The 25,104-nt window shown below is 37.3% G+C and overlaps 1 protein-coding gene, 1 long non-coding RNA gene and 1 other non-coding gene across 4 annotated transcripts; 2 read left to right on the forward strand and 1 right to left on the reverse strand.

The window, feature by feature from the left end:
* The first annotated feature begins 338 nt into the window (after window positions 1-338).
* Window positions 339-3,789, forward strand: LOC130935951 (uncharacterized). Of its 2 annotated transcripts, XR_009068010.1 has the most exons (7): window positions 339-695; window positions 973-1,056; window positions 1,172-1,275; window positions 1,731-1,852; window positions 2,203-2,276; window positions 2,376-2,431; window positions 3,288-3,789. It is a non-coding gene; the product is annotated as an uncharacterized LOC130935951 (long non-coding RNA). The 2 variants fall into 2 exon arrangements; XR_009068009.1 differs by having other exon boundaries at window positions 339-1,056.
* A 315-nt stretch (window positions 3,790-4,104) lies between these two features.
* On the reverse strand, window positions 4,105-5,563 carry LOC130934170 (uncharacterized). The gene is made up of 2 exons (XM_057863754.1): window positions 5,364-5,563; window positions 4,105-4,921 (listed from the first exon to the last, which is right to left on the reverse strand). Exons 1-2 carry the CDS (start codon window positions 5,561-5,563, stop codon window positions 4,105-4,107), a joined length of 1,017 nt encoding a protein of 338 aa, XP_057719737.1.
* Window positions 5,564-18,514: 12,951 nt separating this feature from the next.
* LOC130937607 (small nucleolar RNA R71) lies at window positions 18,515-18,618 on the forward strand. The gene has a single exon (XR_009068818.1). It is a non-coding gene; the product is annotated as a small nucleolar RNA R71 (small nucleolar RNA).
* The last annotated feature ends 6,486 nt before the right edge of the window (window positions 18,619-25,104 follow it).

Consider the following 25,104-nt stretch of genomic DNA (forward strand, 5'->3'; position numbering starts at 1 on the left):
AAATATATTTCATAAAATATGATTAATATATTCATTTTATAATTTAAAATTAAAAATAATTATTTAAACTCATTAATATATTAATAAATAAAATTTTATATTTTAAAAATAATCTTTACAATATTATATTTAAATTTAAAATTATTATTCTATTTCAAATATTTTATAAAATTATTATATTATTAGTATATATTTTACACAACTCTCAATTTTCAAATAAAACCCTAATTTTATAATCTCTAACTCTAACCTATTGTAAACATACACACACATACAGAAACAGAGAAGGGGAAACAAGAGAAGAGGGGGAGCTCGAGAAGAAGGGGGTGGGGGAGGGGTTCAGAGAACGGGAAGGAGAGGAGAGGGGAAGGGAGAGGCGCTGCCGGTGGTGACCACAACCACCGTCGCCGCTGACCTTGAGAGGAAATCGAGAGTGAGAGAGAGACTCGCACAGTACGCGCGACGCGAGGAAGAGAAGGAGCTCATCTTCGATGCCGCCATCACCGCGCCTTGCAGTTGCTGCCATTGATGGAAGCTGCCGCTGTCGTTGGAAGGAACCAAACAGGGAGAGGAGATCGCTGTTGATGCTGCCGCAGAGAGGAAGGAAGGGACGCGTGTGACAAACTGACGCAACAGAGGAGGAGCCGTTCCTCTGCTGCCGCCTCCGGAATTCCTGGTCGCCGCCGTCGTTCATGGTGAGTTGGTTGTGCCCTAGCTACCAGAACTACCATTTCTGAACTCTTATTGCTCTGTAACAATCCTATAGATCAGGCAAGTCAATTTTTCATTGTGAATGCTTTTTTCAAATTGTATTTTGTGTAGCTTGTAGGAACACGTGGTTTCATATGAGGCTAGATTATTTGTGTGTGAATTGTACTTTTATTGCTGCATCTTTCTGCTTTTTGATTTAGGTGTATGATAATGAAATTATGATCATGTGAATGTTTGATTAATGTGTGGTGAGTATGGCAGAATGCTATTCGCGAAGGATACAGACGGTACACTCCTAATGCCAGAATATTTGAATTGTACAAAGCGATTTGTCATAGTTGAAGGGTTAGCTAATTTATGCACTTTAAGTTTTTGTTTTGGTTTGATTAATTTTTTTTACTGATTTTTTGAGATGGGGGCTTATGTAGCTTTTGACAATTTTCTTGAATTTTTATTGCAGAGGAGAATGGAATTACATATACTCCTGATCAGATTGTAGTAAGCAATGGAGCAAAGCAGAGTATTGCTCTGACAGTGCTTGTAGATTGTTCTCCCGGCGATGAGGTATGTAATGGCTCTTTACCTTACTTGCGAAGACATTATGCTAGTTAAAGAAAAATAGCGAGTGTGCTTTAAACTAGTGTTGAAATACAGGGTTAGGGGATAAAATTGACTTCACCATTTAATATCTTGTTTCTCATTGCTTTTGAATTTTTGGGGGCAAAATTTCTATTGTGATTCAAAGACTAAACAAAGGGCTGCAATAAAATTTGTGTTAGTTTTTCTTATAGATCAGAGATCTTTGTAGAAAAGATAGAGTATAAGAACTCTTTAGGGTTTTCTTTCTGAATTTGTTCATGAAATTGCTGTTTGATATGTTCTTTTGTTTATCAGAACTCTTTTTTTTTTCTTTCTTGAATTGAATGTGGATTGCAAAAGTGTGTGAATTGAATTGTGTTGTCTTTTATCTTCTACATGTGTAATTCTTGACCTCTTTTTTTATTTTCTTCTTACTTCAGACTTGTTTTCAAAGCAGACAACCTTGGTTGGGAAATATTGTCAATTGCAGTGCCTTCTGCTATGGCTTTGACAGCTGATCCTATTGCTTCACTGGTTGACACAACATTCATTGGCCGAATAGGTATATATTCCACCATTAACTCCAAGTTTGCTAAGTGTCTCATAGAAGAAAAATATAAAAAAGGAGATAGAGATAAGACAAAATGGTCATGTCTCTATTTATATCCATGTATCTGTCTCTTTCTTCAAACAAGTTTGTGTCTGTTAATATTTTTGTGTTTCTGTCCTAAGATAGCATAATTTATAACAACTTTGGCATAATTTCTGTTTTTATTGACTTGTCCTTCAATTACTATTTTGTTGATATTATTTATATGTATTATTTTTTTGTCCCTGTGATTATGATCTTAAACCCACCGGATTTGTCACTTTATTGGTGTGCATTAATCTCTACTCTTTCTTATGTTGTAGATATTTAGAGCACTTGCTTATCTTCACAATAGCATTGGAGTTTGTCATAGGGACATAAAACCTCAAAATTACTGGTATATTCTTATGGAAACTTATTTATTTGATTTCTCACCGTACAATCTGTCTTATACATGCTGTATTTATTTATTCATGTGTTGTTTGTCTCATAATAGGTCAATCCTCACATCACCAGCTGAAGATATGTGACTTTGGAAGTGCTAAAATTTTGGTTAGTTTATTCTTTAACCCGAAGTTCTTAATGTTTATTTTGAATGATAATGTTCTGTTATAACTAAATTATGCATACCCTTTACAAGTAAAAGGTGAACCAAACATATCCTTGACCTATATGGATCAGGAAAAACTTACACTATGGTAGAATTCAATTGAAGTTTTCTTTGGAAAAACTGAGATTTAATTTAATTCCTTGAGCTTATTAACGTTCTTGTTTGCATTTATTCCTTTAGATGTTTCTTTAGACTATCCAAAGCAAGTCCTAACTTGAGCACCTGTCTTATGGGTTGTATTTTAGAATTTAGCTTAGCTTGTTTTCATGTGTAGCTTGTTGACAACTCATATCTTGAAGAATTAAAAGTTTCATACTGATATGACATTTACTTATATACTAAATTATATTGAATTCATTATTCTAAAATTTTTTTAAGGCTTAACAATTTGCTTATGGATCATATATATCAGGAAGTCAAAATCGTATATTTACTTTTTCTATGGAATTAAATGATGGTTTATTAGTATCAAATCTTCCATCTTGCTTGATCAACACAACTGAACTGAAGCACAAGAATAATTGTCAATGGCAGCCTCTTCAAACATATTTTACAATCTCATGATGGTTTGCTGTCTTTTCATTGGTAGCTTGTTTCTTCTTGTATTATATTTAAATGAGATTATTAATTTGCTTGACCAAATTAATATTAGCTATTATGACCTATCTATAATAATGAAATACATAAGGAAAATCCCTAGCAGTTATCTTTCTTTCCCTCATCCCCTCTCTCTATTAGTAAGCATTATTAGCATTAGGCTTAGTATTATATTTAATTTGCTAATTTTTTTGTTCACAGAAAAATCATTATGAAGGTGGGGGAGAACTTAATCACACATTGTGAAGATTAAACACTAGAGTGAAAATTACCAATTTGTGGAGATGATGGAGAGCCTATTTGCTATTGTAATATATCAAATCTCTTTTATTTATGATTAGATATTGTTATGACTTAGACTTTTATTATGTGATTTTAAAGTATCTTAGTTTATTTGACTTCTAAAGTCTTTTTTTATAGGTCACAAACATGTATGAATCTTATAGAATATGTTATAAATCAAATGTTCAATTAGTTTTCTTTAGTAATTTGATTCAAATAGTTGGAATATTAATCTATTGACACTAAAAAATAGTTGGAATATTAATTTCAATGCAACATGAGAAAACTATTGTAAATAAAGAAATATATAACTAGAAAACACCGTTGTCAAAAGTTGCCAGAGACAATGGTGTTAAAACCGTGGTCAAAAGCAGTTACACAATGGCAATGGTATTAAAATTGTTGCAAGGAAAAAAAAAACAACACCAAATGCAACACTTTTAAATTGTTATCTTTGTGAATAACAAAACTACAACAATTTAAAATCGTTGTCTATCTAGTTATGGTTTTAAACCGTTACGTCATGAAAGAGAATGGTTCTAAACCGTTGCCTATCAAGTAATGGTTCCAAACCGTTCTTCAAAAATTATTGTCAAAACCATTGCCTATGTCGGTAACTATGGCAACGATTTTTTGGGTTGCCGTTGCTTTAGGTAAAAAACCGTTGCCTTTGAGCATTGGTAACGGCCGTATATACCACATGTCAAAAATCGTTACCAAAGCGTTGTCTAAAGTTTTAGCAACGATTTTTCGATCTATGGCAACAGTTTTTGATCATTGCGAAAACCTTATTTGTTGTAGTGGGTCTTCCTAATATAATTGAGTCACTCCCCTCTTCTCCTAGGTCCAGGATTACAAAATCTGCTGGAAATTTGAATTTTCCTACTCTGACCAGGAGATTTTCAATCACACCCTTGGGAATTACCAGTGATCTATCCACTAGCTCCAATGACATCTGTGTAGGCTTCACTTCTTCTATAAATAGCCTTCTCATCAAAGATAAAGGCATCAGGTTGATACTGGATCCCAAATCACACAGTGCTTTATCAATGAATATGTTGCCAATGGTGCAAGGCAAAAAGAAACTCCCAGGGTCTTTGAGTTTTGGTGGGAGGCCTTCTTGAATCAATGCACTGCATTCTTCAGTTAGGAGGATGGTTTCCTTCTCATGCCAGCTTCTCTTCTTGTTGATGAGTTGCTTTAGAAATTTTGCATATAGAGGCATTTGCACTAGAGCTTCAGCAAGTGGAATGTTGATCTCCAGCTTCTTAAAAACTTCTAAAAACTTTGGGAACTGTTGATCCTTGATCTCCTTCTGAAATCTTTGAGGATATAGCAAAGGAGGGGTGTAAGGCTTCACCATCTTCCTCTGTTCTTGTGAATGCTCCTCCATGACTTGCTTTCCTTTCTTTGAAGCTTGTGGTTGTTCCTCTTTTTCCATGAGCTTTTCTTGGTCCTTCCCCTCAAGTGTTACTTCTTCCTTGCTGCTGGCCTCATCATTCTTAGCTGGCTTCTTGTTGGTTTCTTTGTCATTTACCAAGGTTCTTCCACTCCTTAATTGGATTGCTTTGCATTCTTCTTTGGGATTAGGAATGGTGTCACTTGGTAATGCATTGGGTGCTCTCTCAGCTACTGCTTGCTTGGACAATTGACCAATCTGCCTTTCCAGATTCCTAATTGAAGCTTCATGGTTCTTACTGGTTAACTCTTGCTGTTTCATCATCTTTTCCATCATCATCTCCAAGTTGGAGATCCTTTGAGCTTCTGGGGGTGGTTGTGGTTGATTGTAGGGTGTGGATGGTGGATGATAGTTATTTTGGTTAGTGGATGAATTGTTGGATGGATAGTAGTTGGGTTGAGGTTGGTTGTTTTGTGGTTTTCTGTATTGGTTTTGGTTAATATTTTGATGGTTTTGATGGTTTGTGTTTCTGGAATTGTTTTGGTTTGAGTTTCTCTGCCAAGGCTATTGGTTTTGGCTATCTCCCTATTTCAAACTTGGGTGGTTCCTCTAGGAAGAGGTTGTAAGTGTCTCCATAGAACTCATTCTGACCAGAACCTTGATTGTGCACATACTGAACTTGTTCTTGCTGCTTCTCTTCATAGTTTTCCTCATTTTGCCCCCATGTAGGTGATGGTTGACTTGTATTCACTGCTGCAACTTGAAGACCATCAATCCTCTTGGCCATCATCTCCATTTGCTGTTGAATTTATTGATGCATCACCTTGTTTTGAGCCAAGATGGTATCCACACCTTCCAGCTCCAATACACCCTTCGTTTGAGCTGGTTGGCATTACTTTTGATGAGCATAGAAGTATTGATTATTTGCCACAGTATCTATGAGATTTTGAGCTTCCTCAACTGTCTTCATTAGTTGCACTGAGCCTCCAGCAGAATAATCCAAAGCTTCTTGAGCTTTGAGAGTCAATCCCTCATAGAAATTTTGAAGTCTGTCTCATTCACTAAACATCTCAGGTGGACACTTCCTAATCAAGGCCTTGTATCTCTCCCAAGCCTCATAAAGTGATTCTCCTTCCATTTGGGTGAAGGTTTGCACCTCTGTCTTCAACCTTATGATCCTTTGAGGTGGGTAGAACTTGGCTAGGAATTTGCGCACCAAATCCTCCCAGTTGTTGATGCTTTCTTTGGAAAATGTCTATAACCATTGAGTACCCTTATCTCTCAAGAAAAATGGAAACAGCAGTAACTTATAGATGTCTGGATGGACACCATTTGTCTTAATTGTGTCACATATCCTTAGAAAGATGGCTAGATGCTGGTTTGGATCTTCCAAGGGACCTCCTCCATAAGAACAGTTGTTCTGCACCAGTGTGATGAGTTGAGGCTTCAATTCAAAGTTGTTAGCATGCACATTTGGAGTGAGTATGCTACTCCCACAGTGTCTTGCATTAGGAAAGGTGTAGGAGGCTAGAACTCTCCTCTGAGGTGGGTTATTGTTGGCCACTCCCTCTGGTGGATTATGGATATTCTCTTCCATCTCTTGATTCTCTTCCTCTGAATCTGCTTCTCTAACGACTCCTTTCCCTCTTGATTCTCTTCTCAACCTCCAAAGTGTTCTCTCTGGCTCAGAATCAAAAGATGTGGACTCACCTCTTCTTCCTCCTGGCATAAAACACACACAGAACCAAAAACCAGAAACAATTCACTCTACTGCTAGAGTGAGGTTAGTGTTAGCTTAAACAAAAACTCAAGCAGTTAGTGTGCTTGTCAAAAACAAAGAAAAAGTTCTTAATCTAGATTATCACCTTATTTAATCATTGTCAATCTATATCAATTCCCAGCAACGGCGCCAAAAACTTGATGAGGGAAAAGCGATTCCACACAAACTCACAGGCAAGTATATCGGGTCGCATCAAGTAGTAATAACTTACAAGAGTGAGGTCGATCCCACAGGGATTGATGGATTGAGAAACTTTAGTTAGGTGATGAATTTAGTTAAGCGAATATTTGATGATTTGAGAAATTTTGAGAAACAGAAGTAAAATTGCAAGTAAACTAAAGTGCAGAATAAAAATTGGCTGAATCTTGAAGTGTAGAAGAAGTAAATTGGCAGAAACTTAAAGTGCAAGAAAGTAAAAGAACTGAAACTTAAATTGCAAGAAAAGTAAATGACTGAAACTTAAAGTGCAATAAACTTAAATTGCTAAATCTAAATGATACGTGGTTAGGAGGGCATTTTCGTCATCTTAGAGCTAAGGGACGGAATGGTAATCTTGTCATATTCAAGGATCTGAGTACTAAAAGAATTGTACCATGCCAGTCTTGGACATCAAGAAGATCAAGAGTATGTCTCAAAAACAGTGGTGCTGAAAGGGCGATAACTCGTAAAGCCCATTAGGCTAAGTCAGGACAGCAAGAAGTCCAATAATGCTTTTCAAATTCAATGAGAGGCATAATTTATTATTAATTTTCGAATTTTTAGGCATTTAAGTTAGTTTGTTTTGTTGTTAGAGTTTTTTGAAAGATTTGAATTACTCTTGATTTGTTTAGTAGTATTTTTAGGGATTTTAAATTTAAATCAAATCTGATCTAATCTAATAAGATCAAATTTGATTTAAATTAGTTATCATATCTTTAGGATTTTAAAATTTAAATCAAATCTGATCTAATCCAATAAGATCAAATCTGATTTAAATTAGTTGTCTTATCTTTTAGTTAGTTTGTTAGGTGCCTATTTAAACACCTTTGGTGAGACAATTTACATAACTTTGATGAATAAAATTTCAGTTGCTTTAAGCACGTTTATTGTGTGAGATGAGGTGAGTGATTTGCTTCGCTTGTTGCATGGAGAAAATTGAGTGATTCAATTTTCATCCCTCTGATCTAGGTTGTCAAGGACAAGTTCTTTGAAGGTCTAGTAGGGAATCCTTTCCGGTGACCTAAGTTGCTAAGAACAGGTATCTTAGAGGTCTAGTAGGAAAACCCCCTTATCTATCCTTTTGTTTTTATTTTTCCTTTATCTGTTTTTTTTCCCTTATCAACTTTGATGTGTGATAAAGTTCACAAAAGTAAACGCTACGTTCAAATTTTGAGCGCTGGATCTTGTGCCTTTGATGCGCACCCTTGTTTCCTTGGCCAAAATCACAAAAACGTTCACTAAAGTGAACGTGGCGTTCACTTGCTTGAACGTGGGGTTCACTTGCTTGAACGCTTCTTATATGAGCCTCCTTTGGTTGAGCCAATTGTTTTCATGGGTGTTCACTCTTTGAATGCTGCGTTCATTCATTGAACGATACCTTTGTTTCCTTGCTTAGCGTTGCCTTAGTGATCGCCACGCTTTGTAATGCAACGCTTTTCTGATTCTTTCCTTTTTTCATCATTTCTTCACCTACAAGTAACCAAACAACCAATCAAAGTCTCACCAAAATCACAAGATATTTGCATCATTCATAAAATCAATTAATTTTATCATAACCCTTATGATTTTGTGTAAAATAGATGATGTTTGATTGATTTAAAATAATCATAAAAATCCACTCCAATCACTTACTTATTGTGCAAGAAAGTGCATAAAATCTAATGAAACTAATGAAAAATACTTGTAAAACTAGCATAAGATGACTTGTCATCAAGAACTTGTTTGCTCAAGCAACACAATGCAGCCTAATTGGGCAACCAAATCGAATAGCAGCGAAGTAGTGAATGCAAAAACCTCAACATCCAACAACCAAAACAGAGAAGCAATCAGCCGGATAGTCACTCAATTGAGTTAACAATAGTTAAAAACCAAAAGCAATGAAATACCAACTCAATCAATTAATTGAATCAAAGATGACTATTGAAAACAGATTAAGATAAATTCCGACAACATTTCAGCAGTAAATTGGCCTATTTCCCCAAAATCAAACAATCAATTCAAATTCCATATGAATTCTTTGACGGTTAAAAACATAAAAATCATAATGAATTCATAGGAAGTAAGTAAATAAGCCAATTCCAGCAAGAAAACATGAACAAACAATTAAAACCAATCAAACCAGCAAGAAGCAGAGCAGCACTCAGTAGAACAGCAATCAATGGCCCATCATACAACACCCAAAATTATAAAATGAACAAAGGTAATGGATTCAGGCAGCATTTTATTCATTGAAGTTAATAACCATTACACTTGTAAGTAGCAGGAATTTGAGAAATTACTTATAAATGAATCCAACAATAAAGTTCAAATTGAAATAAGAACTCAGCAGCAATAAAAATTGAAATTCATAACAGCCCTCAGCAAGAATAAAGCAACAAAAATACTATGTAGCATCAAGAAACCAAATCAGCATAGGGCAAGTCATTACTAGCAACAGAGAAACCAATTTCAGATAGAAAATTAGTCATTCCAAAGAGCACAATAAACAAGTTCATCTAGGGTAACATTCAGAGGGAAGACAAATTCATTCCGAACAACAGCAGTAAACAAAACAAAACCTACATCCACTAACCAGGCTAGATTCTCTAACAACCTAATCAACTAACATGCATTTCTAACTAACTTAATCAACAAAAATTAAACTAAGATAACAAAAAACAGAAAAGGGAAGAGAGAATAAAATTGAAAACAGAAAAAAAAAGAATGGAACCTGGAAGGAAGGAATTAGAACAGAGGAAGAGAAAGGAAGGTGGATGATGGTGAGTGAACGGCCAGAGCAACTCAGCTGGCCTGGTAGTGAGTTGCTCCAATGGCAGCAAAGGAGGAGGGACACAGCAAAGAAACAGGGGCCTTGCCCTGTTATGCCCTTCGAAAGAAATGGGGGAAAATGAAAATGGAGTCACGTTTGATGTAGAGCTTATGGATGGAGGGAAAGGGATTGTGACAGGTTGGGACGCAGGTGGAGTTGTGGCGCTGGCGACGTTGATGGTGGAGGCTACGACGGAGGTGAGAAGAGGGGAAGAAGAAAAGAAAGGGTGCGGCGGTGTTGTGGTGGTTTTATGATGGTGGGTGGAGTTAGGGTTCGGACAAGGGGTTGAGACTGGAGATTGAGACCGGATCAATGAGGAAGGGAAGGTTACAACGTGATGTTGAAGCTGACGGGGAAGGTAGCGCAAAGAGGAGGAAGAGAGGGGTGAGCTCTGGTTTGAGCTGAGACCGGTTTGCGTTCCAATGAAACAGGGAAGAGTGGTGCGGCGAGGTTGAAAGGGAAGAAAAAGGAAGAAGAAGGAGGAGAGGGAAATTGTGTGGCGGCCGGAAGTGGTAGTTATCGCGGCGAAGGTGAGAAGAAGGAGAGGCATGCAGTGGGTTCTGGACTTGCGGAGGTGAGGCCGAGACAGGGAGAGAGGAAGAAGAGAGGGAAAAGGGCGCGGCGCCTGCGGCGGTTGCCGGCGGTTGTGGTGGCGGGTGGTTCGATGCTGGTAATTCTGGTCATTGGAGAAGTTGAAACGGAGAAAAGGAGGGCTTCTAGTGGCTCAGAGAATAGGAAAAGAAAAGGGAAGGAAGAGTAGGGGGATGCGGATGCACCAACTGTGCGGGTTCTCCCAGCAGAAGAAGATGAATTGGGAGTTCGTACGCACCAGTGTTCGCGCGTATGCACGGACAAGAAAAAGGAACAAGAATTTGCTATGGGTTCGGAATTGACTCAAAATAAGATTTCCTTCGTTGCATGTATAGTCCAAACCCACAATAACTAACCGACATTAATTAAACCTCGGGTCGTCTCCCTAGAAATAGCAATTGGAGTGCTATGCTTTTGGTTGTTGGCGACAAAACAGAGGGGTTTCCAAATCAAAGAATGAAAGATTAAAAGAACTAAGAAATAAAAGAATAAAAAGATAATCAAAATTAGTATTAATGCAAGTAAAAAGGAGATGAGATCAAAACTAGTGAAAATGCTATAAATGCATAAAAAGAGCCTTGACTTGGGAATGAGAGTTCAAGGAATTCTATCATTGCCATAACCATAACTATGGTAATTCTCATGAGTTAATCTCACTTAGTTAACCCCAAACATCGAGGAGTAAGTCAAGCAAGCATAATTGACCTTAATCCATAAGTCCTAGCTAACTTACCAAATTAGTTGATAAAAAGCTTGCTTTAATGGAAACAAGAGTCAACTAACTCTCCAAGAATTACAGCTAAATATCGGACATCATGACTCTAATATCCTAGGAACTCAAACCCCAAGCCAAGGTGTGAAGATCTACTCAAAATTACCAAGTGGCATTTTCACAAACACTTGGTGGGCACATAACCAAAACATGAGAATTTGCAAAGGAAAATAGAAAGCTATAACCAACTATTCACAAAACCAAATATAAACCATAAAACAATAAATTCATTAATCAAAACTCAAAGAAACTCAAAATTGCAATTATGAACAAAGTAACTTGAACCAAGAGAAAATAAAAGTAAAAGAGATGTAATTAAAGAGGAAATTGAGAGTATTTACAATTAAGGAAGCAAAATCCAAAATCAAAGCTTGCTATAAAATGTTACAATGGAAATTGAGAAATGGTGGACGAAATTGTGATTCATACTTAAATTGTTGTTCAAAATTGATTCCCAAATAATGGCCCTAAAAACTTGGTGCTCAATACCATGGTCTAAACATAATTTCACAACTTCGCTCAACTAACCAGCAAGTGTACTGGGTCGTCCAAGTAATAAACCTTACGTGAGTAAGGGTCGATCCCACAGAGATTGTTGGTATGAAGCAAGCTATGGTCATCCTGTAAATCTCAGTTAGGCAGATAATAAATGGTGATAGAGTTTTCGAATAATAATAGTAAATAAACAGAAAATAAAGATAAAAATACTTATGTAGATCATCGATGGGAATTTTAGATAGGCGTATGAAGATGTTGTGCTCCTTCTGAATCTCTACTTTCCTACTGCCTTCATCCAATCCTTCTTACTCCTTTCCATGGCAAGCTGTATGTAGGGCATCACCGTTGTCAATGGCTACATCCCATCCTCTCAGTGAAAAAGGTCCAAATGCTCTGTCACGGCACGGCTAATCATCTGTAGGTTCTTGATCATGTTGGAATAGAATCCCTTGATTCCTTTGTGTTTGTCATCACGCCCAACAATCACGAGTTTGAAGCTCGTCACAGTCATTCAATCCCGGAATCCTACTCGGAATACCACAGACAAGGTTTAGACTTTTCGGATTCTCATGAATGCCGCCATCAATTCTAGCTTATACCACGAAGACTCTGATCTCACGGAATGGAAGGCTCGATTGTCAGGCGAGGGCAACCATGCGTCGTGCATCAAGAATCCAAGAGATACACACTCTAGCTTTTGCTTGTAGAACGGAAGTGGTTGTCAGGCACGCGTTCATAGGGACAGATGATGATGAGTGTCACGGATCATCACATCCATCAGGTTGAAGTACGAGTAGTATCTTAGAATAGAAATAAGATTGAAATTGAATAAAAGATAGTAGTAATTGCATTAAAACTCGAGGTACAGCAGAGCTCCACACCCTTAATCTATGGTGTGTAGAAACTCCACCGTTGAAAATACATAAGTGAAGGTCCAGGCATGGCCGAATGGCTAGCCCCCAAAATGTAATATGAATTCGAAAATAGGGAGAAGGACCTATGGTCAAAAGACCGAATGGTCAAAGACTCCGAATACAATAGTAAAATGTTCTATTTATACTAGACTAGCTACTAGGGTTTACAAAAGTAAGTAATTGATGCAGAAATCCACTTTCGGGGCCCACTTGGTGTGTGCTTGGGCTGAGCTTGAGCTTTACACGTGCAGAGGCTTCTTTTGGAGTTGAACGCCAAGTTGTAACGTACTTTTGGCGTTCAACTCTGGTTCATGACGTGTTTCTGTCGTTTGACTCCAGAATGCAGCATGAAACTGGCGTTGAGCGCCAGCTTACGTCATTTAATCTCGAATAAAGTATGGACTATTATATATTGCTGGAAATCTCTGGATGTGTACTTTCCAAAGCCGTTGAAAGCGCGCCATTTGGAGTTCTGTAGCTACAGAAAATTCATTTCGAGTGCAAGGAGGTCAGAATCCAACAACATCAGCAGTCCTTTGTCAGCCTTTTATCAAAATTTTGCTCAGGTCCCTCAATTTCAGCCAGAAAATACCTGAAATCACAGAAAAACACACAAACTCATAGTAAAGTCCAGAAAGGTGAATTTAGCATAAAAACTAATGAAAACATCCCTAAAAGTAGCTAGATTATACTAAAAACTATCTAAAAACAAGGCCAAAAAGGGTATAAATTATCCGCTCATCACAACACCAAACTTAAATTGTTGCTTGTCCCCAAGCAACTGGAAATCAATTAGGATAAAAAGAAGAGAATATACTATAAATCCCAAAATATCAATGAATATTAATTCTAATTAGATGAGCGGGAGTTGTAGCTTTTTGCTTCTGAACAGTTTTGGCATCTCACTTTCTCCCTTGAAGTTTAGAATGATTGGCATCTCTAGGAACTTAGAATTTCAGATGGTGTTATTGATTCTCCTAGTTAATTTTGTTGATTCTTGAACACAGCTACTTTTATGGGTCTTGGCCGTGGCCCTAAGCACTTTATTTTCCATTATTACCACCGGATACATAAATGCCACAGACACATAGCTGGGTGAACCTTTTCAGATTGTGACTAAGCTTTGCTAAAGTCCCCAGTTAGAGGTGTCCAGAGCTCTTAAGCACACCCTTTTTTGCTTTGGATCACGACTTTAACCACTCTGTCTCAAGCTTTTTACTTGGACCTGCATGCCACAAGCACATGGTTAGCGATAGCTTGATTTAGCCGCTTAGGCCTGGATTTTATTTCTTTGGGCCCTCCTATCCATTGATGCTCAAAGCCTTGGATCCTTTTTACCCTTGCCTTTTGGTTTTAAGGGCTATTGGATTTTTCTTTCTAATTTTTTTTCGCCCTTTTTTTTCGCAAGCTTTTACTTTTTCACTGCTTTTTCTTGCTTCAAGAATCAATTTTCATGATTTTTCAGATTATCAATAGCATTTCTCTTTGTTCATCATTCTTTCAAGAGCCAACAATTTTAACATTCATAAACAACAAGATAAAAAAATGCACTGTTCAAGCATTCATTCAGAAAACAAAAATTATTGTCACCAAATCAATATAATTAAACTAAATTCAAGGATAATTTCGAAATTCATGTACTTCTTGTTCTTTTGAATTAGAAACATTTTTCATTTAAGAGAGGTGAAGGATTTATGAGTTATTCATAGCCTTAAGACATAGTTACTACATACTATTGATCATGAAGTAGAGGCACAAAACATAAACACACATATAGCATAGAAACCGAAAAACATAAAAAAAAATTATAAGAACAAGGAATGAGTCCACCTTAGTGATGGTGGCGCTTTCTTCTTGAAGAACCAATGATGTCCTTGAGTTCTTCTATGTCTCTTCCTTGCCTTTGTTGCTCCTCCCTCATTGCTCTTTGATCTTCTCTAATTTCATGGAGAATGATGGAGTGCTCTTGATGTTCCACCCTTAATTGATCCATATTGTAACTCAAATCTTCTAGAGAAGTGTTGAGTTGTTCCCAATAGTTGTTAGGAGGAAAGTGCATCCCTTGAGGTATCTCCGGGATTTCTTGGTGATGAGCTTCCTCATGCGTCTCTTGGGTTCCATGAGTGGGCTCTCTTGTTTGCTCCATCCTTTTCTTAGTGATGGGCTTGTCCTCCTTAATGGGGATGTCTCCTTCTATGATAACTCCAGCTGAGTAACATAGATGACAAATAAGATGAGGAAAAGCTAGCCTTGCCAAGGTAGAGAACTTTTCGGCTATTTTGTAGAATTCAAGGGAGATGACTTCATGAACTTCTACTTCATCTCCATTCATGATGCTATGAATCATGATGGCCCGATCCACAGTAACTTCAGATCGGTTGCTAGTGGAGATGATGGAGCGTTGGATGAACTTCAACCATCCTCTAGCCACAGGCTTGAGGTCCAGTCTTCTTAATTGAACCAGCTTGCCTTTGGAGTCTATTTTCCATTGAGCTCCTTCAACACATATGTCCATAAGGACTTGGTCCAACCTTTGATCAAAGTTGACCCTTCTTGTGTAGGGGTGTGCATCTCCTTGCATCATGGGCAAGTTGAATGCCAACCTCACATTTTTCGGACTAAAATCTAAGTATTTCCCCCGAACCATTGTAAGATAGTTCTTTGGATTCGGGTTTATACTTTGATCATGGTTCCTAGTGATCCATCCATTGGCATAGAACTCTTGAACCATCAAGATTCCGACTTGTTGAATGGGGTTGGTCAGAACTTCCCAACCTCTTCTTTGAATCGCATGTCGGATCTCCGGATACTCATTTTTTTGAGTTTGAAAGGGACCTCAGGGATCACCTTCTTGGCCACAACATCATAGAAGTGGTCTTGATGGGCTTTGGAGATGAATCTCTCCATCTCCCATGACTCGGAGGTGGAAGCTTTTGTCTACCCTTTCCCTTTTTTAGAGGTTTCTCCAGTCTTCGGTGCCATTAATGGTTATGAAAAAACAAAAAGCTATGTTTTACCACACCAAACTTAAAATATTGCTCGCCCTCGAGCAAGGGAAGAACGCATAGATGAAGAAGAAGAAGATATGGAGGAGAGGGAGAGAAGGTTGTGTTTTGGCTAAAGAGGAGAAGAGAGGGTTGTCTTGTGTGAAAATGAAGAAGAATGGAGGGGTATTTATAGTGGAGGGAGAAGGGTTAAGGTTCGGCCATGTTGGGTGGGTTGGGTGGGAACGTGATTTTGAATTTTGAAGGTAGGTGGGGTTTATGGGGAAGAGTGGAAGGATGTGAGTGGTGAAGAGGGGTAATTGGAAAGAGAGATTGAGGTGATTGGTGAAGGGTTTTTGGGGAAGAGTGTTTATGGGGAAGAGAGGATGAATGTGAAGAAGAGGAGAGAAGGTGAGTTGAGGTAGATGGGATCCTTGTGGGGTCCACAACTCGTTTGAAATAGACTCTACAGGGAGGCGTAGCACTCGCTTACTTCTGAAAGGGAAACCGAAAGGCAGATCACGGCCATATTATTAAAAGCTTGGGGTAAAAACGGATTTCGTTCGAGTGCCCGAAAATAATATTCCCGGACTGCATTCCGGAAAAAGTGGCCTACTAGAAATGAAAGAAAGGGCGAGCTTTCGTTTTCCAATAAGGGGCGGAGCTTGAAGAAGCGAAGCGAGCCTAGAATAGCAGCCTATTACGTTACGTTTTCAGGCCCTCGTAGTCAGTCTTTACTTAACTGAAAAAGCAAGAAAACGGATGCGCGTCGTTAGCCTTTCTCTAAAGTAGGCTTTCGCGCAAAAAAAAAAATCCTTCTGTCGTGTATCCCCGATTAATGCAGCCTCATATGCTTCAATTATAGATTTTTAGTATTAAGCGAAAGGTTATACCTATACTATGGAGTTAGATTAACCTTACTCCACTAGTAGCAGGATCCTTGTGGGGTCCACAGATCCTAGGATGATCCTGTGGGGTCTACGGATCCTGAGGTGTCAAGGATTTACATCCCTGCACCAATTAGGCATGTAAAACGCCTTTGCATACAATTCTGGCGTTTAAACGCCAAAGTGATGCTTATGTTGGGCATTCAACGCCCAATTGTAGCATGTTTCTGGCGTTGAACGCTAGTTCCATGCTTGTTTCTGGCGTTCAACGCCAGCTCTCCTCAGGGTATATTCCTAGCGTTCAAACGCCAGGATGCTGCTTGTTTGTGGCGTTCAATGCCAGATCCATGCTCTGTTCTGGCGTTGAACGCCAGCCAGATGCTCCTTACTGGCGTTTGAACGCCAGTAAGTCCTTCCTCCAGGGTGTGATTTTTCTTCTGCTGTTTTTTATTCTGTTTTTAATTTTTGTATTTTTTTCGTGACTCCACATGATCATGAACCTAATAAAACATTAAGGAACAATGAAAATAAAATAAAATTAGATAAATAAAAATTGGGTTGCCTCCCAATAAGCGCTTCTTTAATGTCACTAGCTTGACAGTGGGCTCTCATGGAGCCTCACAGGTGATCAGGTCAATGTTGTAGACTCCCAACACCAAACTTAGAGTTTGGATGTGAGGATTCAACACCAAACTTAGAGTTTGATTGTGGCATCTCAACACCAAACTTAGAGTTTGATTGTGGGGGCTTTGTTTGACTCTGTATTGAGAGAAGCTTTTCATGCTTCCTCTCCATTGTTAAAGAAGAAGACCCTTGAGCCTTAAACACAAGGTAGTCCCCATTCAATTGAAGGACTAATTCTCCTCTATTAACATCTATCACAGCTCCTGTTGTGGCTAGCAAAGGTCTTCCAAGGATGATGCATTCATCCTCCTCCTTCCTAATGTCTAAGATTATGAAATCAGCAGGGATGTAAAGGCCTTCAACCTTTACTAACACGTCCTCTACCAATCCATAAGCTTGTCTTACTGACTTGTCTGCCAATTGTAATGAGAATATGACAGGTTGTACCTCAATGATCCCCAGCTTCTCCATTACAGAGAGTGGCATTAGATTTATGCCTGACCCTAGGTCACACAGAGCCTTTTCAAAGGTCATGGTGCCTATGGTATAGGGTATTAAGAATTTACCAGGATCTTGTTTCTTTTGAGGTAAAGTTTGCTGAACTCATGTATCTAGTTCACCAATGAGCAAGGGAGGTTCACCTTCCCAAGTCTCATTACCAAATAACTTGGCATTCAGCTTCATGATAGCTACTAGATATTGAGCAACTTGCTCTCCAGTTACATCTTTATCATCTTCAGAGGAAGAATAGTCTTCAGAGCTCATGAATGGCAGAAGGAGGTTTAATGAAATCTTTATGGTCTCTATATGAGCCTCAGTTTCCTTTGGGTCCTCAATAGGGAACTCCTTCTTGCTTGAGAGACGTCCCATGAGGTCTTCCTCATTGGGATTCACGTCCTCTCCTTCCTCTCTAGGTTCGGCCATATTGATTATATCAATGGCCTTGCACTCTCGTTTTGGATTTTCTTCAGTATTGCTTGGGAGAGTACTAGGAGGAGTTTCAGTGACTTTCTTACTCAGCTGGCCCACTTGTGCCTCCAGATTTCTGATGGAGGACCTTGTTTCACTCATAAAACTTAAAGTGGCTTTGGATAAATCAGAGACTATATTTGCTAAGTTAGAGGTATTTTGCTCAGAATTCTCTGTCTGTTGCTGAGAAGATGGTGGAAAAGGCTTGCTATTACTGAGCCTATTTCTTCCACCATTATTAAAGCCTTGTTGGGGCTTTTGTTGATCCTTCCATGAGAAATTTGGATGATTTCTCCATGAAGAATTATAGGTGTTTCCATAAGGTTCACCCATGTAATTTACCTCTGCCATTGCAGGGTTTTCAAGATCATAAGCTTCTTCTTCAGAAGATGCCTCTTTAGTACTGTTGGATGCATTTTGCCATCCATTCAAACTTTGAGAAATCATGTTGACTTGCTGAGTCAACATTTTGTTCTGAGCCAATATGACATTCAGAGCATCAATTTCAAGAACTCCCTTCCTTTGAGGCATCCCATTATTCACGAAATTCCTCTCAGAAGTGTACATGAACTGGTTATTTGCAACCATGTCAATAAGTTCTTGAGCTTCTGCAGGCGTTTTTTTTAGGTGAATGAATCCACCTGCAGAATGGTCCAGTGACATCTTAGAGAACTCAGATAGACCATAATAGAATATATCTATCATGGTCCATTCTGAAAACATGTCAGAAGGACATCTTTTGGTCATCTGCTTGTATCTTTCCCAAGCTTCATAGAGGGATTCACCATCTTTTTGTTTGAAGGTCTGAACATCCACTCTAAGCTTACTCAGCTTTTGAGGAGGAAAGAACTTAGCCAAGAAGGCTGTGACCAGCTTATCCCAGTAGTCCATGCTATCTTTAGGTTGAGAGTCCAACCATGCTCTAGCTCTGTCTCTTACAGCAAAAGGGAAAAGCATGAGCCTGTAGACTTCAGGATCTACTCCATTAGTCTTAACAATCTCACAGATCTGCAAGAACTCAGTTAAGAACTAGTAGGGATCTTCTGATGGAAGTCCATGAAACTTGCATTTTTGTTGCATCAGAGCAACTAATTGAGGTTTCAGCTCAAAATTGTTTGCTCCTATGGCAGGAATTGAGATGCTTCTTCCATCAAACTTCGACGTAGGTGTGGTATAATCACCAAGCATCCTTCTTGCATTATTGTTGTTGGGTTCGGCTGCCATCTCCTTTTCTTGTTCAAAAATTTCAGCAAGGTTGTCTCTGGATTGTTGTAATTTAGCTTCTCTTAGTTTCCTCTTCAGAGTCCTTTCAGGTTCTGGATCAGCTTCAACAAGAATGCCTTTTTCCTTGTTCCTGCTCATATGAGAAAAAAGAGAACAGAAAAGGAAGAGGAATCCTCTATGTCACAGTAAAGAGGTTCCTTATTGTTAGTAGAAGAAGAAAGGGAATAAAGAAAGGAGAATTCAAACACAAGGGTGAGGATAGGGGCAGTGATTTGAGATGAAGAGAAGTGTTAGTAAATGAATGAATAAATAGAATAAGATGAGAGAGAAGTTTTCGAAAACAATTTTGAAAAGGAGTTAATGATTTTCGAAAATTAAGATAAGAAAAAAATTTGAAATTAAAATTTAAAATAATTAATTAATTAAAAAGAATTTTTGAAAAAGAGGGAAGTATTTTCGAAAATTAGAGAGGGAAGAGTAGTTAGGTGGTTTTGAAAAAGATAAGAAACAAACAACCAAAAAGTCAAATAGTTAGTTGCAAAACATTTGAAAATTAATTTTGAAAAGATAAGAAGATAAGAAGTTAGAAAAGGTATTTTAAAATCAAATTTTTGAAAAAGATAAAATTTTGAAAAAGATATGATATAAAAGATAAGATAAAAAGATATGATTAAAATTAAAATTGATTACTTTACTAACAAGAAACTAAAAGATAAGATTCTAGAATTTAAAGATTGAACCTTTCTTAACAAGAAAGTAACAAACTTCAAATTTTTGAATCAATCATATTAATTATTAGTTAAGTTTCGAAAATAAAATAAAATTAAGAAAAAGATTTTTGAAAAATATTTTAAAGAATTTTCGAAAATTAATAAGAAAAATGAAAAAGATTTAATTTTTGAAAAAGTTTTAAAAAGATAAGATTTTTAAAATTTGAAAATTTGACTTGACTTACAAGAAACAACTAATTTTAAAATTTTTTGACTAAGTCAACCCAAATTTTTGAAATTTTGAGAGAAAAAAAGAAAAAGATATTTTTTTATTTTAAAATTTTTAATGATGAGAGAGAAAAACAACAAAAATGACTCACAACATGAAAATTATGAATCAAAACACATGATGCATGCAAGAACACTTTGAATGTCAAGATGAACACCAAGAACACTTTGAAGATCATGATGAACATCAAGAACATATTTTCGAAAAATTTTTGACGCAAAGAAAAAATGCAAGACACCAAACTTAGAAATCTTTAATGCTTAGACAATATGAATGCAAAAATGCACATGAAAAATAACAAAAGATTCAAAACAAGAAAACATCAAGATCAAACAAGAAGACTTACCAAGAACAACTTGAAGATCATGAAGAACACTATGAATGCATGAATTTTCGAAAATTGCAAGAACAAGATGAATATGCAATTGACACCAAACTTAAAGATTGACTCAAGACTCAAACAAGAAACACAAAATATTTTTTATTTTATGATTTAATTATTTTTTTGTATTTTATTTGATATTTTTCGAAAAACATATAGGAAAAAGAAAGTAATGAATTCAAAGTCCTCAATCAAAATCCTATGAATTAGACATGGTTTAATAGCTAGCCAAGCTAAAACATGTTATATGAAACTCTAGAATTCATTCTTGAAAACTCTGAAAATTTTCGAAAATTGGTGATAAATTTTTTTGAAAGAATTTTGAAAAATTTTTGAAAATAAAATAAAAAGAAAATTACCTAATCTGAGCAACAAGATGAACCGTCAGTTGTCCAAACTCGAACAATCCCCGGCAACGGCGCCAAAAACTTGGTGGACAAAATTGTGATTCATACTTAAATTGTTGTTCGAAATTGATTCCCAGGTAATGGCCCCAAAAACTTGGTGCTCAATACCATGGTCTAAACATAATTTCACAACTTCGCTCAACTAACCAGCAAGTGTACTGGGTCGTCCAAGTAATAAACCTTACGTGAGTAAGGGTCGATCCCACAGAGATTGTTGGTATGAAGCAAGCTATGGTCATCCTGTAAATCTCAGTCAGGCGGATAATAAATGGTGATAGAGTTTTCGAATAATAATAGTAAATAAATAGAAAATAAAGATAAAAATACTTATGTAGATCATCGATGGGAATTTTAGATAGGCGTATGAAGATGTTGTGCTCCTTCTAAATCTCTGCTTTCCTACTGCCTTCATCCAATCCTTCTTACTCCTTTCCATGGCAAGCTGTATGTAGGGCATCACCGTTGTCAATGGCTACATCCCATCCTCTCAGTGAAAAAGGTCCAAATGCTCTGTCACGGCACGACTAATCATCTGTTGGTTCTCGATCATGTTGGAATAGAATCCCTTGATTCTTTTGCATTTATCATCACGCCCAACAATCGCGAGTTTGAAGCTCGTCACAGTCATTCAATCCCGGAATCCTACTTGGAATACCACAGACAAGGTTTAGACTTTCCGGATTCTCATGAATGCCGCCATCAATTCTAGCTTATACCACGAAGACTCTGATCTCACGGAATGGAAGGCTCGGTTGTCAGGTGAGGGCAACCATGCGTCGTGCATCAGGAATCCAAGAGATACACACTCTAGCTTTCGCTTGTAGAACGGAAGTGGTTGTCAGGCACGCGTTCATAGGGACGGATGATGATGAGTGTCACGGATCATCACATCCATCAGGTTGAAGTACGAGTAGTATCTTAGAATAGAAATAAGATTGAAATTGAATAAAAGATAGTAGTAATTGCATTAAAACTCGAGGTACTGCAGAGCTCCACACCCTTAATCTATGGTGTGTAGAAACTCCACTGTTGAAAATACATAAGTGAAGGTCCAGGCATGGCCGAATGGCCAGCCCCAAAAATGTAATATGAATTCAAAAATAGGGAGAAGGACCTATGGTCAAAAGACCGAATGGTCAAAGACTCCGAATACAATAGCAAAATGTTCTATTTATACTAGACTAGCTACTAGGGTTTACAGAAGTAAGTAATTGATGCAGAAATCCACTTTCGGGGCCCACTTGGTGTGTGCTTGGGCTGAGCTTGAGCTTTACACGTGCAGAGGCTTCTTTTGGAGTTGAACACCAAGTTGTAACATGTTTTTGGCGTTCAACTCTGGTTCGTGACGTGTTTCTGGCGTTTGACTCCAGAATGCAGCATGGAACTGGCGTTGAGCGCCAGTTTACGTCATCTAATCTCGAATAAAGTATGAACTATTATATATTGCTAGAAAGCTCTGGATGTCTACTTTCCAAAGCCGTTGAGAGCGCACCATTTGGAGTTCTGTAGCTCCAGAAAATATATTTCGAGTGCAAGGAGGTCAGAATCCACAGCATCAGCAGTCCTTTGTCAGCCTTTTATCAGAATTTTGCTCAGGTCCCTCAATTTCAGCCAGAAAATACCTGAAATCACAGAAAAATACACAAACTCATAGTAAAGTCCAAAAATGTGAATTTAGCATAAAAACTAATAAAAACATCCCTAAAAATAGCTAGATTATACTAAAAACTATCTAAAAACAATGCCAAAAAGCGTATAAATTATCCGCTCATCAAGAAACCCTAAGAAAGTAATGCTACACTACTCCTACTCCTATGGATGAAAAAAACTAAAACAAATGAAAACTTAGTAAAAACCTAATCTAAAGTGAGCTCCCCTACATATGTCTTCAATTCTCCTTGATATAGCACTCCCATTCAGCATCAAGCCTTCAAAAATTGAGCAAAAAGCCCTCAAAAATCGCACAACATGTGTTTCATTAATGAAACCACGTGCAGGGTCCTGTGCATATGCACACTTCGCTGAATGTTCTCCTGTGCGTACGCACATGTGCTTGTACGCACGCACACATGCAAATTCCTTCTTGTGAACACACACCGATGCTTGTGAGCATGCACACTTAGCTGTGTGTGTTTTTCCTTGTTTTCTTCATGTGTCCTCCCTTGTACATGCTTTCTTCCACTTTTGTCTAGCCAATCTACCCTAAATGACCTGAAATCACTTGAAAAATATATCACGGCATCGAATGGCATAAAAGTGGAGTTAAATTGCTCAATTTAAGCACAAAATTGCATGTTTTCACATTGAAGTCCAAATTAGGGGGGCAAACACAAAAGTATGCTATTTTGGTGCTTAAGTGTGAGTTTATGTGATATAATCCATCCAAATCAAGTCAAAATATCTCATCAAATATGGATTCATCAATTCCTCCACACTTAAATAATAGCATGTCCTCATGCTAAACTAACAAGGAGAATGATCAAAAGGTGGTAATCAACTTATTAAATGCAACTATCTATATGCATGCAAGTATACTAGACACTATCTATACCTATATATATTTATAGTTTCCTATATGATTGGTGAAAACAAACAATCAAATTCCCAAGCAAGAGTATAGACATTTAGGGCTAAGCAAGAAAATAATCCAATGCAATCAAAATCTAAAGAATTGATTCAACTCATCAAATTGAAGCAACTTGCAAGAATTCATGATAAGAGATGTGGAAACATAGAATTGAGTAATTGAATCCTCACTAAGTGTGTATACACTCTAATCACTCGATGTCTAAGGGTTTAATCACTCAAGTCTCCTCTAATCATGTTTTCAAGGATTTGCTTTTCATCTAACAATCAACAAACAAGTGATGCATGAATGCAATTATCATGAGAACTTCGTATGGTTGTGTGGTTAGGGTAAAGGTGGGATAGATGTGGCTAAGTGGACTAAATTGAATTGAATCCTTGATTAGTTTAAGTATCCAACTCAGCCTATATCAACCAAATCACCAAAAACATGCAATCCTAGCCTCCCATTATAGTTTTCCACAAACACTCATGTATGCTTTCTCACTTACATCACATATGCATTCCTTATTCATTTTTTTTTCTTTGGGGCAACCTTTGTCTCCTTTTTATGATGATGATGATTTTTTTTTCAAGATAAATACACATGGTTTAGTAGTTCATACATGAGTGTTCCCATTTTTCAAATTTTTTAATGAAATACCCAAATTAAACATTTTCATTCACTACCAATGTTTCCCAAAATTCTCCCACACTTAAATGAAACACACTTCTCAACCTAAGCTAATCAAGGATACAATTCACGGTAAATCATGGTTTTCCGCTTAAGGTTTTAATGTGCTAATATCAAGAACAATGGGATAAATAAAGCTCAAAGGGGTTTAACTATGGTAGATGCAAAGGGTAGGCCATATGGGTTAAGTAAGCTTCAATCAAAGATGGCCTCAATCATGCTCAATGCATTCAAAACATCAATCATTGGAAATAAAGAATCAAGCAAAACCAATGTTACAATCATAGAAGAGATATAGCACACAATGAACAAAATTAGTGGTTAAAATGCGTAACCACTCATTAAAGCTCAAAAACTCACAATGTATTTGTTCTTTCCTCTTCTATGTTCCATAAAAATCATTCAAGCAAGTTTAAAAACAATTTTCTGAATCAATTCAATAGAATGCCCTAAAACAAAATCTTGGACATCTTTGTTGTTTTTCACCAAAAATTTATTTCCTATATGTATGTGTATGTTGTGATGGATGCAAATTTTTCAAAATTGGCTAGTTCTTTCCTAATTTTCAACAACTAAAAATTAACATGAACAATTAGGATCAAAATGAACTAAGCATATGCTATTCACATCATCCAATCACAATCAAAATCTATACTATATCAAGCAAAATAAAGCTTAAAACATATACATAAACCATAATTAAAAGGCAATACTAAGGATAAACTAGAAGCAACTAATATATATATATACCAAAGTACCAAAATCTAGTGCATAAGACAAAATATCATAAATATCCACAAAAAGCATACTAAAACTCAAAATAAGCTAGATGACAAGTGTTAAGGACAGAATGTTTACACCCAAAAAATAGTAGATTCTCTCCCCCCACTTAAACGGTGCACGGTCCTCCGTGCCAAAAATGGACTGGGGTGGTCACGTCTGAGGAGCTCCACCGTCTGGCGGTGGTGGGTGCTGATGTCTCTAATAAACTATGATGGCGCGGGAAGGCTCTGAGGTGGTCTCAGCTGCCGGTTCCTCAA

This window comes from Arachis stenosperma, chromosome 6 (assembly GCF_014773155.1).
Source record: "Arachis stenosperma cultivar V10309 chromosome 6, arast.V10309.gnm1.PFL2, whole genome shotgun sequence".
Lineage (NCBI taxonomy): Eukaryota > Viridiplantae > Streptophyta > Magnoliopsida > Fabales > Fabaceae > Arachis > Arachis stenosperma.